At 38.1% G+C, this 19,050-nt stretch overlaps 1 protein-coding gene across 1 annotated transcript in view; it reads right to left on the bottom strand.

The window, feature by feature from the left end:
* The window catches only part of ADAMTSL1 (ADAMTS-like 1), a gene marked incomplete at both ends in the record, with an annotated part of 87,958 nt that overhangs the window by 58,016 nt on the left and 10,892 nt on the right, over nt 1–19,050 (bottom strand). Inside the window, 3 exons of the mRNA XM_009707145.1 lie at nt 4,943–5,081; nt 5,699–5,810; nt 17,925–18,082. Of these exons, the coding sequence (XP_009705447.1) occupies nt 4,943–5,081; nt 5,699–5,810; nt 17,925–18,082 (409 nt within the window). The remainder of the gene's footprint in view (nt 1–4,942; nt 5,082–5,698; nt 5,811–17,924; nt 18,083–19,050) is intronic.

The raw sequence follows: 19,050 nt of genomic DNA on the forward strand, positions 1-19,050 counted from the left end.
GCCATTTGGGCAATGGGCTGAAGCATGTCTAAGATATTAATAGCAACTGGCAAATAATAAAATGTTGAAGCAACTTAAGTTGGCTGTGGACATCTAATTCATTAAATGAAAGGAAGCACTTAGATGACTTGAAAAAGTTCATTGCAAAGGACAAGAGTTTAGCATCCGAGCCAGCATCTCCCTGAGAGCCATGATTATCACTGGACAGATGCCAGGCTTGTGAAAAAGTCTCCAGTTTAACACTACAAATCCTGACATTAAGGTGGTGTGTGATACTCTACCCTCCGCTCACAGTGCTCTGTGAAGATGCCACAGTGAGACTTCATCGCCCTGTGCTACAAGAATGCTTTCTGCCCTGAGAAACAGGTATCCAGACTCTCAAATAGATGATATCCGTTAAGGTTTCCCATGTGTTACTCTGTAAAACTATCACTGTTTCCATTCAGAGCTGGGGTAGATGACATCTACAGTAACACCACAAGTAAGGGCAACACTGGCTTTTGAATGCCGACTTTAGAAGGTAGCGAGTAACATAATGGTCAGTTCCACTACCACTCTGAGTTGCATTTCTGGTTTCTGGGCCACCACTCTTAATTCTGAGATATAGATAGTATTGTGATCATCTTATCACATTACACTCTGTCAGTGTGGAACCTGAAGAACTACCATGTATTTCGTATTTATATACCCTTTTATATGGTTTAGTACTTCATGGCTTGGTAAAAGCCAGTGTCCCCTATCTAAACATTTTTAAATGAAATGTCAGTGGATACTGAAATAACCTACTCAAAAATGCAAAAAACTGCAAAGAAAGCTATTCTTCTGTGGCATCTTCCAGAAAAAACTCACACTTCAGACAACATGTGTGTTCAGCACAACAGTATCTCACTTTCATAATAAATGACTTCTTCATGGTGTACAGATTTCAAATTCTAAGAAATACATGGTTTACTTATTGCCATAGACTGCTAAAACCCAATCTCTTTACGGAGCTTGAAATGGGTGTTATCAATCGGGAGCAGCAAAAGTACTTCCTTCCTGCAGGATGACTGTAATGCTTCTAAAGATATTCCCCCTTTTTTGTTCACTTTAGTATTTTATGGTGGTTTGGATGAGCAGTGTTTGATACAGAGAGGGAAATCTGTTGTTATCTTCTGCTACTAAACATTAACAACTGAATATCCAGTGAAAATCTCTGTACGTGACCATCTTACTACTTGCTGCAGTTTTGGACTCTTCTAGGACTTAAACAGACTGCATTTCCCGTAACTTCATCTTGGTCAGAGAGATGCAGCTGGGAATGTCACTTAAAAGCTGAAGATAAAATCCAGAAGCAACACTGATGTTTCTCCAGAGAGTATCCCAGTGAAGTGGTGAATGATGAATGGAATAAAAGCATTTTTCATATTTTTAAAAATGTCTTTTTGGAGGAATGTCTTTGAATTATGAAAGAAATGGTATCTTCAGCTTATAGCACCTCAGTGTTGTCCTAAGTAAGTGTTTAACACACCCAGTTAAGCCAAATCTAAACAGACTTTTTTTCAAAGAAAAATTTCCATTCACCTTTCCTTAGAGGATACCAGACAGGAGGATACTGATGATAGCTAAAAACGTTCCCCTAAACCCTCCAGTCTATGAAGTTTTTGATAGTTAAAAGATTTGCAATTAATTACCTATGTGAAATCTTAATATTGGATTTTGCCGCATGGAAGAGGAGTGGACTAGATCGAACTGGGCGCTATTTACATCAGTAGACATTATACATATATTTGCCAGTCAAGTACCGACTGTTGTAAAATCTTAATGGACTGTAAATAAACAGGTCTTTTCTTTCTATCTTCCTCAGGTGGGAGCTGGATCCCAAAGAGGGTCAATGAGAAAGGCTAGATAGGCCATTGATAGTAGGTAAGGATGAAAAGGGACTTGATGTCATGATGTATTATCTATCCTGCAAGACACTAATTAGTGGTCTTTCTTAGGTGGACAAACCACCTTTACTTCACCTGGAAAAGAAACATGTATATATTATATATGTTTGACAAACAACCTTCCACACACTGCTTCTCCTCTGAGTTTGTGAGACTGGGTTTACAGAAAGAAAAGTTGATTAATTTTCCACCTTTGTTCAGTCTAAGCCTTTTTGTTACTTATGATGCCAGCAATACTGATAATTATTGCCGTAATAAGCATAATAAAGTAAAATATTTCTATGCACTAAGGCTAAAGAGACAACTAATTACAAGTCCACACGATACTCCTGGTATTCATTTAAACCTTTCTTTCAGCCTGCCCTTTGCTGAAAATTTTAACATAAGCTCTCCTACAGTAACCCCACTCAGCTCCTTTATTCAGTGTCACTGTGGTCTTCCACGATTATTTTCTGTGGCATTCATTGACACGCCATAGGAACAGTCAGCAGCCACTAATCAGCTATGCCTCACTGGAATTGGGTTTGCCAAGAAAAATTAACATCTTCATTTTATACCAGCGGAGCAGAGCGGCTTCCACACAGCAAAGACACTTCAGAGCCAAGACACTCTCCTCCCTGATGGTCCTGACCCGGTTGTTCTGCTTCACCTACCCTCTTCCTGACCGTAAGCAAGCATCAGGATTCCAGAAGTTACCACAGATTTCCTCTGGTTTTCTGTCTGGGTTGTTGATTCTTAAATTCTTTACAAAGGCACTTTTGAAAATAGTAATTTGCAATTTGGCATTCTGTGAGGATGTTTCCAAAAAGTCAATTCGTCTCTGGTACTGCCTGTATCCTGGGACCACATAGCTGTACTTCTAAATGACTCTCCCTCCCTTCAGGGTCTTTGTATCAACTTTGCCTTGTTATATCTTACGTAAAACAAAAATTGCTTCCTGACATCTGCCCAGCTATTATTTTTTTTCTCTCTTTCCTCCCTTGTACAATGCAGTCATCTGTCTTACCATTTGAGAATGTGTCATTTAAAATTATCAGGAAAAGTATGGAAAATATCCATAGTACAAATTCCAGAGGCAAATTACATATTTGACTTAGAACTTTATTTTAAAAACATAGCAGCTTAGACTTAAAAAAAAAAGAAAAACAGCTATATAAAATTACTTTCTCATTGGTACTGTGAGAGGTGACTCTAAAAGACAAGTTCCATACTGACTCACATCTTTCAGTAATCCCTTTTCTGAGATGTCCATATTTAGGTGTCTTGCCTGATTATACCTGGCCTCTACTTTACTGACAGTTGTCTCAAACAATTCAAAGGAGAATTTGAAGAAATGGGTTTTGATCTGAGAAAATCACCAAGGAAAAAATGCAAGAACTTTATTATAATAAGGTTTCTAGATGCAACTGTTAATATATTTAAATAACGTTAAGACATTAAGTATATATATTTTTGTGGAAAGTACTAGGACAAGAGAAGCCAGATACTGAACTTGACAGGATATTGCTGAAGGAAAAAATAGTCTTGTTGCATTGTGGGAAAGCAATCTGTAAATTGAAAAATCACTGCTGTGTATGTGCTTAACAGGAAATACTTTTCACAAAGCCCTAGTGAAGTTCCATTCTTAAAATTATATCTTTAATACATCCTAATGAAATACATGATATAATATGTAAGTTAAAGAATGTACAATACATCTGAGATAATGTTGGATTTCAAGATTTGATATTTCTGCTTTTTAATTCTGGGAGATTTTCACTTCAAATTTAAAACTGTATAAGAACATTGCTGGCTTTTAATTACTTACAAACAGAATTACTATTAAAAATGTGTTTTCTAGAGCAAAGGAATACAAGCTGCCATACACTCTAGGTAAATGTGGCTCAGTGATGAAGAAACCTGAGTGTTAACTCTAGTTAGGAGAAGTCAATGAACTTTAACAAAAACTTTCTAGAAGAGGTAAAAACTATCATCTTGGGCTTGGAGTGATTTGTTCTTCTCTGATAATGCCTAGCTAGTCTAAAGTTGGTATACCTGGTTTGGGATGTAATCATCCTCAGTTAAGTGGATGCATAGTCCCACAGGTCCCTAAAGCATCCTTCTTCTGGGTAGGATTTTTTTTTTCTATGGCAACCTCCAGCAATCTGAAGGGCCATAGCAACTTTTTAAGTGAGACTTCCTTGAACTCGTTTGTTCAAACTTGGCACAAAACCAGTCTAGAGGGAAAGGAGCAGGTAAATAAATGGCTTTAGGGCACCCTTGCACACCTGCCTGCTGGGCTGTGCTTAACCATCTTTTAGAAAATCCACACAAGAGGGCCAAAATGTTTCGATTCCACAAGTAAATGCTTGCAGGTTATGACTGGCTGCAGACTGACTTCCACTAAAGTTCAGGGTAATCAGTGCAAAAAAGGACTGGTCCTTTTTGTGGTTTTGTTCCTTTTCTTATACACAGGAAATCTGACTGTGTTCTCTTACTATTTTTACTATTAATCTTCTGAGGAAGAATGCTTTGCAGAGGAGCCTAGAGGAGTCTTTTGTGCAGGGTATCGATAATCAGAACAAATTCTTGTGTTACAATCTTAGAAGCTGCCATGACTGCAAGTCAGCTTTTTAAGCAGAAAATGTAAAGAAACATAAAAACAATACCTCTAATTGTGATGACAACCATATTCCAACAGTATTTTTACCTCAAAAGGAATTTTCCTATCTCACTAACACTTAAGAGTCATGTGTTGATCATGGGATGATATCATGGACAATTTGTTTTCTCACACTTTCTAATGTTTAATGAGGCAAAACACTATCCGAGGGGAAGAAACAACCATTTCAAATGAGTCCTTGCAATGTGCAGGTGCTAAACAGAGATCTTTTTCTACACAGTACACCCTCAGGATGAGAAAGAAGTTGAATTACATAGAGTAAATGACATTGCAAGCAATAACAATAGAATATTTTCCTACTTCATTTTGCTCCTTTAGAGTCCAGTATCTTTTAAAATTAGAGCTGACTGACCTTGCAGGACAAGGATCCAGATTACACTCTTGAAGTTTTGGCTTTGGTTTGATATTTTCAGGATAATAGTGACAGTATTGATCTGCCACTACCCGGTTGCTTCGCAGATCAAAACATTCAGCAGATGTCAGTTGATAACCTGCAATACACAGTGGAAGAAATAATATGTGATGAGGTGTTCTTCCTCTCTCTCTCTGAAGTGTATTTAAGTTCTGGTTTGGTAAAGAGTGAACTGAAAATATCAGCACTTTTTGACATAATTGCTGCTGTTTCATAGACCACATTGAAGACAGCAACTTAAATCACATGTAGTAGGAAATAAAAGATAACCAGTATGGTCAAATAAGGATTCAAAAGCCTAGAGCAAAAAAAGAAAACAAAGGCCAAGGTTTCTTGGTCACTAAGACTTGTACACTCAGTTTCAGTTCAGAGGGTAAAGCTGCTGGTTGTAACAGGGCAAATGGAGATATCTTGTGATTCCAAAGTGGGCCCAAATCTCATCAGCCATTATATTTGACATCTGTAACATTAAATTCAGTCACGTGGATATCAAAAGGTACTTTATGTGCAGAGCATGGTATGATGCTAAAAAATCTATAGACTACTACCACTGTTGCTACACTCCTCCCTTCATTTAGATGCAACTACTTTCATTCTCAGGTTTTGCCCATTTTAAAGGTCCAAATCTCAGTGCAGCAGTTGGGAGAGATCCTCTATGCAGACGTCTCTTTCTAGAGTACACTGCTAATTCATTACCTCCTCCACAGGATGCTGAACAAGGAAAAAAATCAGTTTCCCTCCATCGGTGAATGATGGGTTGATAGAAGATAAACTGAACAGAACTGTCAGCAGCACCAGCATAGCGGATCTGAAAAAGATGTAATACCAAAGAGTGAACCTGACATAAATACCAGGAAGAAGCATTCTGCCACATGGATCTCACAGCTTTGAGACATCTTGCAGATATGTGAAATAACAGAGCTACTTTGTAATAGGAAAATGAATGCACAAAACAGAGCGTAGATTGGTGGCAAAATCTTGGCTGCAAAACACAGTCAAATAAATTTCTGGGCAGAATCCATGGCATTTCTGACAGTACTGACACCATGTTATGAAATAATGAATGCATAGTAAATCCATGGTTAGTGCTACTGAATAATTTTATGGGGACAGAGGATATGGACTGAACTTTATTCCATCAGAAATACCTACAATTACCTGCTGTCCCTACCACATAGATTTAAATCTTTAGTATTTCCCAAACACCTTCTGAGACAACATATACTATAATAGACAGGTTAGAGTGAAAATGGGAGGCTGTGCTGTGAGTAATACGAAAGTGTAAAAATTCTAATTCAAGATTTCTTTGTGTCTGAGGTGAGGTGTCTTTTTCATTCTTCTTTGTGGTACTGTCATTATTATAAGTCTGTCCTTCTGTTTACTTTATTTTGGCTGCAAAAATTCTCCTTTCAGTCATAGGCATGGACTCTTGGCTAAGTGCATGTTTGGAAAACACTCTTTAAAGCCTACAAGTACTGCCAACTTTTAAGCCACCTGAGCTTCACTATGTTTCCAGTACTTTGTGTGCTGAATGGATTTCCCATGTGAACAAGAGTTTGTAGTGCAAGGAGTGCAATAAGAAAAGACACCTTCACACTGCCAAGGCAACACCACTTGCACCCAGGCCGGAAAAAATCCTTCCTGATTGATAGCTGTGCTGATTAATACTGTTATGGGGACATCAAAATCTCTGCAGGATAACCCTTGTCCTTACCTCTAAGCCTTTGCATGAACAACTGGCAAGGGAAAAAATCAAGACTGCTACTAAAAGCCTTTCCTAGTTGATTATTTGTCCTAGAACATAATGTATTGCTGTTGCTTCAGCATCCAGAAAAGATGGACCCTTCTCCAAGTCAGTACACCTACTCTCAGGAGCAATCCTCCCTGTTCTTTTTTTCAGACAGCTTAAACTGTTTCAGCACTGCCTCCTTTTTCTTTTCCTATGTTTTGAACAAGTTGTCCTGTTTTGGAAACACCATTTTTTCAATCTGCCTTTCATTTTCGCTCTTTCCAAACACCAAGAGACACCATCAAAGAGTAGACTGTGAAACAGAAGCAAAAATGTGACGTATTGAACTGAACAGTGTAATCTGGTTGTTTATTTTTTTTTCCCCTGTTGATGGACAGAAACATGATTACAAATCAAAGTATATCTTGAAGAGAAGGAGGAAGGCAAAAATACTGCAGGATTTATTGACAGCTGTAAGAGATCTGGCCCACTGAGACTAAGGTTCTCCTTTTCTAATTAAAGTAAGCAGTGACGTAAATTCCCAATACGAAAAAAAAATACAGCTGCAATACAGCTTCTTCAGCAAATGGGAGGCCTTCTGCATGGATTAATATTGTTTGAGTCTGTATGTCAGAAACAGAATATCTAATTCCTTGTGTGGGGATGGTGTATTAATCATACAGTTCAGAAGGGTCTTTCTGGGCTCATGAAAGCCTCATGCACTCCTGGGAAAAATGTTCTATTGTGCTGGAAGCCATTTGGGGAGGTCTCTGATCTGAATGTGCAGAAAAGTTGTTCATTAGAGAGAATTCTGCTCTTACTCTTTGTTTCTTAAGGATCATCAGTGATTCTTAAACTTAGAAGATCTACTCAGTGGTATGGTCTTCAGTGAATCATGAAGAATAGACCAAGAGCTCACACAGAACCTACTATAAAAGGGAGGAAGGGGAAGAAAAAGAGATCACATTAAAGAAAAAATCAGGAGGACAGAAGAGTTCCTTTCCCAGCAGACTATTCCTGCGTGTCTGCAGAATTACCTGTCTGTTTTGACACAGAAAAAAGACAGATGTAGATCTTTTCCAGCCTAATGTAGAAGTCACTCATACAGCCATGATAACAACATAGGTGGGAAAGGATTACAATGAACTGCAGCCATGAGCTAACATAATGCAAATCAAGCAAATGAAAGAAGCAGGCACAGTACCATTTATTTTTTAAGGACCACTGTAAGCAGCAGAGGAACAATATATAGCACATATATATATTACATGTAATATATATACACATAAACAGCACGTATATTCCACACAGGAAAAAATTCTTCTTTATGTTGTTTGACAGTTTGTTAGAGCTAAGATCTTGATCCGGGAGAAAACACCAGTGGCTGCTCGAGCCTTGCAAAACTCAAAGTGACACTTGATAGCTAAATGCTTTAAGAAATGTCCTGGTTTTGCTGCCCAGGGCCAACTTCCACACGTTGAAATACTCAGCTCTGGAGATTGGTGAAATTTTTTACCGTTGCACTACTTGCAACACCCTGCTAGCTCTGAGAAATGCCAAAGCTTCAAAAAGAGGTGATCAATACTTGGAAATCTTTAGTTAGTCCTCTAACTAACAGTGAGTTTTTCATTCTTAGGTCACTCAACCAGAAAAAATAGCAATTGTTCACTATGTTTGCAAATAAAATCCTATCTAAATTTACTAATTGCAGACAGCAGAAGTACTCAGATCTTGCAGAGCACTCAGCCTCCATTTGTGCACTGCAACACCCTAGAGATCATCCTTGACTTCTTTTAGGTTTCAAGGGAGTTTGGAGTTTTCCAAACACCAGAGCAACCCTCAGCACTTTGTAAGACTCAAGAGAATATCACCAGTCTTATAAAGAGTTGGTTAAAATTAGTTCTCAGACTATCTGCCAAAAATTAACTGTCTAGCCTACAGTCACTAGCAACAGAGCTCTCTTTTTTTTTTCTTGTAGAAAGACCTTGAAAAAAATCATCACTTGTACTCTGCTTTTTAAAATTGATTTTGTAAATGACTGTCTGGGATGGTGCAACAGAGGCACAAGCTGTTGCTCAGGTGAAGTTTGGGATTGATAAAATGCAGTTTTGATTTTGGGGATATCCACAGAAAGTTAAATGAAAACAACAGACCTCATAATTCAAATACAAAAGCAGTACAATATTTTTTAATTATTCTGACCTGTCCTGTGATCAAGAGACTGCAATATCTTACTTCATCTTTATATCGTGTTATTTTTCCTATAGCCCCCAAATTTGATTGGTTCACATAAAAACAAACAAACAAGCAAAGTCCCCCAAAGTCAACTCTTTCATCCTTGATTTTGGCAGCATATGCCTGAACTGTTTGTTTATGTTCACTGAAGAACACATGGCCTGGCCTACAAAACTGCACTCAGTTTACTTGGGTGGTTGTGAAATTTAATCAGGAGTTTATAACCAGTAGTGATAACCAAGAAATTATCAATGTTAATTGCATGGTTGAATCATGAAAAGTGTATTCAACAAGAAGTTCTTATTTTATGAAGTTGTGTGTTGGGGGAAGAGGAAAGACACCATTTCCTTCTTGTGTGTGTGTATATCCCAAACTGGGGATAAGGAAAGGGAATTATTATTGCATACCATGTTTTCTCTTACAAAATTTGAGCCGGTATGTTATGGTCTAGCTCCACACCATTGTGCTTATTAAAAAAGTTCTAATGGATTTTTCCAAATTATTTTTCCAAACACTTTCTGCAAGTGCCAAAAAATTTAAACCATGAAAGATGCTGAAGGCTTTTAAACCTACTGTCTAACACAGGACTATACCAGGACTCCTCTGAGCTTGCCTCTTAATTCTCTTGGGATGCTGAAGCGTGCTCTGCCTTTTTGCTCCAAGGAACATGTCTATTGACCATTTCTGCATTCATGTCCCTTAATTGTGATAGTCCTGTGTTGGATTAGCTTGGTTTAGGGGTTATCTTTATATGGAAGACAGCTCCATCTATTGCTTCTCAATTAAGCCTCTAAATCAGCCAGAGAAATCATTGTGAAATTACATTATCACCAATTTACATGACTTACAAAGCATCTCTCAATTGAACTTGCTCACCATGCCCCAATCTTGGGTTAAGCTGTGTTCCTTTAGGTGACTAGGATGACTGTTAAAAAGCCTTTAGATGAAATCTCTCACAAAGCCAAAAGAGAAAGTTAGAAGTTTCAAATCTTTTCTCAAATTCCATTGTTCTCCCCAAAGGAAAAACAAAATAGAAAATCAGTGCAATGGACTGGTTAGGATAGCTGGCAGCACCGAAGCCTGCTATATCAGCTATAACAGCTATGATATCTGTACAGAATCCACTACTAAGTGGAACAAGAGCAGAAGCTTCTCAAATGAGATGACTGAAGTTATTCCACAGAACCAAGGGCAATCCCAAATACACCAAAACCAACCCTACTGCATCTCTTCTGTGGATACCAGCCATAAAACCCCACTCATCTACAGAAAGACTATTTCACCACCACCACCATGCTCTCAGGGTAAGAGAATTCACCTTTGAGCAAGCCACCTTAATCCCCACTGCAGAATATTTGTTAACCTTAATTTAACCATGGCAATACCTAAGAAGTTAATGTAAAAAAAAATAGGAGCCTATTATGATAGATACTTTATAAAAATAAAATTAACAAAATAAAAAGGTAATGTTTGGCACAAAAAAAAAAAAGTTAGAATGATGAAAACTGAGCAAGATTGGCACCAAAGCTTCATAGAACTTAAAACTGACTGATTTTTGAAATAGATAGACTTGGGGAATTTACACATGATACCGGAAAAAAGTTATAGAAAAAGAAAAGGAAAAATTACAAAGAACAATTTGTCAGAGGAATATAAAATAACATGTCTAAGAAACCATGTCTATTGCCTCAAATTAAAACCTGACAGTAGATTTCAGATCAGCAGTGTTTTAAAGAAGTATGTAACACTGATGGTAACACATCTCCAGATCCACCCAGTAGTTTCAAATAATATACTCTTCGAAGAGCACGGGAATGAAATTCACATATGATCATATTTAGCCTGTTCTCATGAAGAAGCTATTGTTTAAACCACAGGAAAACAGATAGAAAATTGTAACAGCATTTTTTAGAAGGGGCTTATGAGTAACGCATGAAATCGCAGATGAATCATCTCTACCTCTGTTATGGGGTCAACAGAGAGAATGAAAATAAAGAACAGAACTCAAAGATGGGTCCTTGAGAAAGCTGATGCTTTCTGAGCATTGTGGTTTGTTTTGACAAAGATTCATAAGGGACATTGATGAAGGTAGCTTAGGTATCAGTTTTCTTCTAGGTCCCTCACCAAAGGTCCTAGACAAAGTTCACATGAGTTAAGAAGATTCTCCCATGGACTGATAACAGGGTAATGAAGAACAATCCTATAACCTGTTCTTGCAATGGATGAAAGACCTGTGGAATCTCTCAGGGATGTGTAGTAGGGCATGAGTTGTTAGCCACACTCCCAGATGAACAGGATAAAGGGTCAACCATGAGCTGACCAAGTTCGCTAATGAAAAATTATGAAACTAAAATTATGAAGCTAAAAAAGAAACTAACTGTGAAAGCACTTGAAGCTTTGGCAGACTAAATTAAAGTTCAACAAAAAAGAAATAATGCCTATCGGAGAAAACAGTTAATTATATATGCTAATTGTACCTGAAAATGTCCTCCACATTAACTACTACTACTATTCAGAATGGTAGTAGGTTTGTTGTAGGCATTCCTTTGAAAATACCAGCTCATTGTGCAGTAACAGTTAAAAAGATTAATGGATTATTACAGAGAAGAAGGAAAGAGGAGAGAACATTACATGGCCAAGTAGCATATATTTATGTCCTGATCATTATGTGCAGTTCACTTTTTCGCAACATATATATTAATATATCATATAATTAGTCTATTTATATTAAATAAATATTACTTAGTTTTATTACATTTTATTAAATGACACATTTATAGGAAATGGATATTTCAAAAATATACATTTATATATTTGAATATTAGTCATATATGACATATGTATGCATATTATAAAAAATTATGAACATATATCCACAGTGGAACCAGAAAAAAGACAGAGAAGGGAAATAAGGATAACCCTTGTATGGACCATCTATGATAAAAGTAAAGATTATTCTAAATAGACTAGTACACTAGGAAAGAGGCAGAAGATGATGACAGAGATCTCAAATACAGAAGTAATGGACAAAGGGGGTAAACAGTAGTCATAATTTCCTGTTTCTCAGAGTGGGAAAACCAGAAGGAATCAGTGAAAATATTGCACCAAGGGTTTAAAAATTAGATGTATTCCTTATTTTACACAGTGCCTAGTTCATTGTGGAACTCATTCCACAAGATAAATGTTGTCAAAAGAGCAAATATAGCACAAAAGGACCTATATAAATCCCTGAAAACTGGTTCATTTGAGTCATTATACACAGTAGTCCAAATGCAACATGAGAGTCAAGAAAGAGGGTCTACAAGCAGAGGGTAACCTTGACCTGTTTCTTGCATTCTTTCTTTCAGTAGCTGAAATCAATTCCTCTCTGAAAGAGAAATATGAGTGAAGCAGAATTTTTGCTTGACCTACTATGACTGTTCCAAAGTACTTATAGATGGAATATGTTGTTTAGGAGATTGATCATGTTCTAAGAAATGTATTAATTGGAATAATTTATATTGAATAGAAAAAAAATGCAGATATGAAATAGAATCTGTACATTGTTTTCAAAAACAGTACTACATGACTTTGCATAAATTTTACCGCATTTGCCAAAACAGGAGAAAAAGGGTAGAATTTTTCTGAACTTATCACAAGATCTTGTCATGATAAATTAAAATTAGGTCTCCTTTCAGGCTGGTCGTTACTTGTGAGGTTGACTTAGAAATTATTACAATAATAGTATATTTTTTTTAAATTAGAATGGGTGATTTTTATGACTATTGCTAAAAAAAAAAGTATTGCATGCAAACACATGTTGATAAAAGGCAGTGATACAGACCATGTTACAGAAGCACTTCCAGCTAACTCCAATCTGCATTTTACAGAAGGGACCTCAGCAAGACAAATATCTTGAGAGTTAGTATTGTTTTCTTATGAACAGACTATATTCCAATGGTCTCTTCTAGATTAAGCAAAGTGTTTTGGTCATTTGACCTTGATAACACAAAACTTGACTCAGTCACAACTAAACTTTAACTCTTACTATTTCTGTGTGCTCAGCCTTAGTTCTAGCTCATCTACTCCCAAGAGCACCATCCTAACCCTGATCCAGCAGTGCTTCCAAGTTTAGATCCTTCACCACTTCCTATGTGACCTGCAGCCTTCTCCCAAATATGACATATAATCTTCTCTGGAAATCTTTGCCAGCATCAGAACTAAATTACACAGAAGACCATTACTGTCATCACCCCCAATCCCCATATGCTAATATCTCCAAAATCCAACAATAAGCTAGCCATAAACAGTAGGTCTTTGCTGCTAGAGCAAATCTGCATTTTTTGGCCTCTGCTGTAAAGCAAGTATTAAAATAATTTCTTATTTCATTCCACAAGATAAATCACTGCATGATCCTCATTCAAAAGTGATTATTTAATCCAATCCTGGCCCTAGCCTGACAAGGTCCATCCACTTCTCTGCCAGCTGGCTGGCTGTACATGCATTATCTCCGGCATGCCCTTGCAAGTCCCAGGAAGTCTAGGCTAAGACCCAACCTTATTTTGTTTTGTTAAAGTGGATTCTAATCAAATGCATTTCTCTGACCAGCAGTTTCTGCCAGTGCTAGTTCACAAGTGAGGTAAGAACTGTCTGGCTAGCTCTAGTGCTCTGTGCAACTCAGTATCCAGTTTTGAGTTCCATTTTATGACTTTTTGGACAATTGGTGGGCAAAATCCTAATCTCAGCAATAACTCCGTTCAAGGGAACCCAGTCCACAACATTTCTAAATCTATCAGCCACTAGCACAAAAAAATAGCCAGGCCGCCTCTTCTGGCAGCACCTGTTAACCAAAGCTTGTCCGCCTTAGCAATACAAAAGACAACATCAATACAAATCCAGTCCTAATCCAAACTTGTCTGACAGCCTCCAGACAGACATTTATCCAATCCAGCCCTGCACATCCCTGATGCAAAGCTGTTCATCCTTGCAGGCCCTATGAAAATACTTTCAACTTGATACCAGGGATCAAAACTCAACATAAATCTAGTCTAGTCTAGATCTAGGCCAGCAGTGTTTTCTCTTCGAAATCAGTCCCCAGCCTGGACAACACCCTTTACCAGACCTCGTTTTAAACTCACTGGTGTTTGCTGCTTCACACCTCAGCCACAGGGCTAGTGCCCTAGCTATGCAAAAATCATAGCCTCTGAACCAAACCCTAACAGGCTGTGCTTTGCCAGGCCTAACTCTTCCCTGGCTGTTTTAGTAAGCCTGTAACACTGGTTGTTCGTATTTGCATCAGTGATGACCGTTAGCATTACGTTTTCAGCTGTAGACTCCATTGGACAGTATTGATTCATCCTGCTCAAAGGAGTGCAGATGTGTGACATGAAATGGTCACTCCAAGTTTCTCTATTTTGTGTCTGAAATAGACAGTATCAATAGAGAAGATTCATTAGCCCAGACAGGTGAATATGTGACCTTGGCAACACAGCAGATCAGTGGCAGCTCTGCCAATAAGGGACAGGTTCCCTTATGTGATATTACTGCTTTGTTCTCCAGATCACAATGTCAGTCAGAAAGAGTTCCAAGTGAAACCAACCTTCATTTCACCAGGATTTTATCAAACATGACACATTTTTCTTTTAGAAAAAAGGTATTTCTATTCACGTGAATTGGATTTTTGTATTGAAAACATCAAAACTGTGAAATCCTCAGAATTTAGGAAAAAAATTCAAGTAGAATTTAAGTTTACTGGCATCTTTTCCAGGTCTTCTGCCTTTCAAACATTAAAAGTTTATAATGGAGATCTATAATTCTCAAACTATGAATATAAAAAATAAGAACTTGAAAAATCCCAATTCTTCTCCTATTTTGTGATAAAACATATATTTTTTAAAAAGAAAGCTCTTTTATGGAATTATATTTAACATTTAACATATCTTGTGTAAATATTACCAAGAGTTTAGCACACAAGGAATTTACCAGTATTACAAAGCCAAGAAATCTAGCAATTCTACAATTCAGCTCCTATAGGAACAGCATGAGGTTTCTTCTTGCAGTTTTAAAACACTGTGTCACCAATAAAAAAAATTAAATGTCAGCTCCCACATTGAGTTTCTACTGCTGAATTATATCCAGGTGTCTAACCTGGCCTCTCTGGATAAGAGCATTCAGAGTCAATTGAAAAGGATTATTAGAGAATCACAGAACTCATTTGGTTGGAAGAAACCTCTGGGATCATTGAGTCCAACCTTTGCCCTAACACCACTATGTCAACCAGACCATGCCACTAAGTGCCACGTCCAGTCTTTTCTTAAACACCTCCAGGGATGGGGACTCCACCACCTCCCTGAGCAGTCCATTTCAATGCCTAACGACCCTTTCTGTGAAGAAATGCCTCCTCATTTCAAGCCTGAACTTCCCCTGGTGCAGTTTCAGACTATGGCCTCTTGTCCTGTCACTAGTTGCCAGGAGAAGAGGCCAACCCCCACCTCACTACAATTTCCTTTCAGGTCGTTGTAGAGAGCAATCAGGTCTCCCCTCAGCCTCCTCTTCTCCAGACTACACAACCCCAGCTCCCTCAGCTGCTCCTCATAAGACTTGTTCTCCAGGCCCTTCACCAGCTTCGTTGCCCTTCTCTGGACACGCTCCAGCACCTCAATGTCTTTCTTGTAGTGAGGGACCCAGAACTGGACACAGTACTCGAGGTGCGGCCTCACCAGTGCTGAGTACAGGGGGTCAATCACTTCCCTCATCCTGCTGGCCACACTGTTCCTGATACAAGCCAGGATGCCACTGGCCTTCTTGGCTAGCTGGGTACACTGCTGGTTCCAGTCATTCTGGAGACAATGATCCTAAAACTAGAGTTCTGCTACATCTAGAAATTCCTTTGGATCTGTTTGCGTAAAAATTACCTTGTTCCAGGAAAGTAAATCTTGACACCCAAAGAGATGCCACTTTGTAAGGAAAACTTGCTAATACTGTGGAGAAGCCTTTCCTGTGATTTTTTAAAATGTACTTTACCTTCAGAAGCTAAAGGCAAAATAGTCATGGTTACAGTATGTATGGAAAGCAGTTGCCCACTCTGACATAACTGACAGGCATGCACGCATTTTTGTACTCCTGTGTTAGCCTTATTTGTATGTGCACTCCTATATCCAACAAAATCTAACAAATGAAATATCCAGAAGCTGGAAGATTCTGTTAGAAAAATAATTAAATAGTATAGAGTAATATACTTGTTGCATGAAGCAATAGCTAAAGTATCTTCTATAACTGTTTATTAAAAAACTAACTGTGATTCAAATGCAAGGAATTTTTAAGTGCCTAATTAAAGGCAAAATACAATGTTAACCTTAGAAAAGATCCTACAACTGTGGACAGCGGTTTTGTTTGCGCATTTTTCTATATCCACTTAAGACAATGGGTATATCAATAAATTAACACCTGCTGAGCGGTGATACTCTGACTTTCAAAAAGTTCAAACACATAGCAGAACTGTTAAAACAGTTTAATCTCAACTCAACAGTGTCTGTTCTGCCCACGCCTAGCCCGCTTGTATGTCCATACTGGCCAGTCATCATGCAAGTAGGGTGCTGCCTTTGATTTAACCAGCGCTTCTTACCTTGCTTTGACAGAGAAGGAAATGCAAGTGCCAGGGCATAAAGGTATTTTCCCTGTCATAAAAGGTATCAGTGGAAATAGCAGGAACACAGTCCAACCCTCCTTTTACCATTTTATGGCCATTGGTCTACATGACAAGCTGTCCCCAGCAGGTATATTCTAACTAACCAGGCTGCCTTAAATCCATAGACAGCACAAATAATGCAAAGTGGACAGCACTGTTTACATTGCACTGATGTTCATCATCTGGATATCATATGTATTACAGGTAAAAGTGTTTTAGACATTTTGAATTGACCAGCATCTCTTTTATTAAGGCATTTTCATTCTGACCTTCAAAGAGAAAGGAATGCATTCTTCAGGTCAGGCTTCTCCTTGTGAACCAATCCTGATAATCTCAGCTTGCTTTTTGTGCTGCTAACATACCAAGATGGGTAGAGGACAGTCTACAGACCTCTGCTACTTCCTGAGCTAACCGATTCCAGCACAGCCCAGCTTAACCCAACCCAATCACTTACTACATTTTCCAGTTCACTGTTAAACTTCTAGCTGCCATCAGCTCTAGGTTAAAGCAAATGTCATCTACCTCTGGGGCCCTTGGTGAAAAATTTATGTAGTCCTGGACATGATACAGATTTTACAGTTTTACAGCTGAAATCCTTAAAGTTCCTTGGACCTACTGGAAAAAGATTTATTTTATTGTAATTCCCCAATGTTCATTTTTGTATGTGTGTTTTCCCACAGAATGCGTGCATTGCTTCCAGCAATGTGTTTTATATTACCTGGAAGAATAGAAATGCTCTAACGGGAGGAAACAATTTTATTCTTATTGCCAGTGCAACACAAAGCAGAACTTCAAAATGCCACCATGATTTCTCAAGAAAATTCATCCCATTTATTTTGGAGCTTGGGGACCACATTCTCCACTCCCTTACAGTCTTTTGTGCAATTACACTAGTATAAACCCCACAAATCATGGGCCAAAGATACAGACTTTCTCTGTTTTTACTTGTCACAGACAAAGCAAGCTACATGTCCTTGATTTATACGTCCATCAGCAGCACATACAGAAAGTAATCTGCCTTTTCTTATAATGAGTTCATCTTTTCTCTTTAGGGCACACTTTGAGTATGCCCTTCTTGGTATAAATTCAGTCTGTTTCCTGAGAAGTGTCCAATGAGGCTTTCATCAGATATGTAAATGTAAAGAATTTCATGTATAGTTCAAGAGCTGGCTTGAACTAGGCTTTGTGGTAAATGTCTACTGGAAAATTAAGATCTAGAAAAATCTCTCTCATCTTTCTAATGCATCTTGTCTTTATGTTGCTCTAAGAGGTCAATGACCAATGACCCTCACCTTGATAGTGAAGTCTGCACTGAGAGGTCCAGATATTCTTAATATCTCCTTGTCAGGAAACTTCTGGAAGTCAATGCTAGAATTGTCCATGAGGAAGGAGCCTGTGGAGCTCAGGCTGTTTTCACTCTTCACACCTTGGAGAGTCTTGGTTTCCAAATCTGACAAATGCAAACAAATTAACAGGAAACTATAGCATTATAATTTGAAGTAAGAGTAAGTGAAGGCAGAAAAAGAAAAACAACACAAAACAGTGGTGGTGCAGATTTGCCTCCTAGAATCATGAAAACTTTTTTGTTCCTTTCCACAGTTTATTCACATTCCCATATTTTCCTTTTTTTTTTTTTTAAATTCTCCATCTGCTTTTTGGCTTTGTTCAACCCTTAGACTTCTAGTTCCGCGTTCACCTCCTCACCCATAGGTCATGTTTTTATTCTCTTCCAGACATATTAATCCATTCCTAGTTAGGTATATTTGCTGTCATTTGTCTCACTCTCCGTAAGTCACTCTCCTATGCAGAACATGACTCAGACCTTCGTCTATGACTGCTGGCTTTGTTAAGTTGCTGTTCCCTCTTTCAGTTCAAAGGTGGATCACTAACCACATGTTGCTGTGGTAGACAATTAACTGAAAGCAAAACATCCAGGAAAGATAGATCAGTAGGACAGCAATCCTTCCTCCTCTCCAGAAGAAGTCTGATCCATTCCAGCAGAGTAGGAAAGGAAGGCGAGTCATGAACCCTCCTGAGCTCTCACTTTGGCACTCTTTGCATTCACAGCTCCCAAAAATTGGGCATTAATTCAGACACAGTTTGGTAGCAGTTACTACTGGTTGTTAAATCATAATAAATATATAAAATAATTTATTAAATGGAAATCAACAGTCAGAAAGCAGATTTGTTCCATCATCTAGCTAGCTTCCCTATCAACTCCAGATTACGCCTTACAGCACGTTCAGTAGTAAACTGTTTCTCGTAGTTATTTCGAAGTGACAACGCGTTTCATCATGAAGGATTGCAAAGCTATAATCCTTTCACATGTATTTGTGAAATTATGTACAAAATCTTCTCTCACATACAGAGGCAGCTAGGGCAAAATCTGAGTTAGCTGGGGACATAATATTAATCTGT

The sequence above is a fragment of the Cariama cristata genome, unplaced genomic scaffold, assembly GCF_000690535.1.
Source record: "Cariama cristata isolate BGI_N322 unplaced genomic scaffold, ASM69053v1 scaffold20989, whole genome shotgun sequence".
Classification (NCBI taxonomy): domain Eukaryota; kingdom Metazoa; phylum Chordata; class Aves; order Cariamiformes; family Cariamidae; genus Cariama; species Cariama cristata.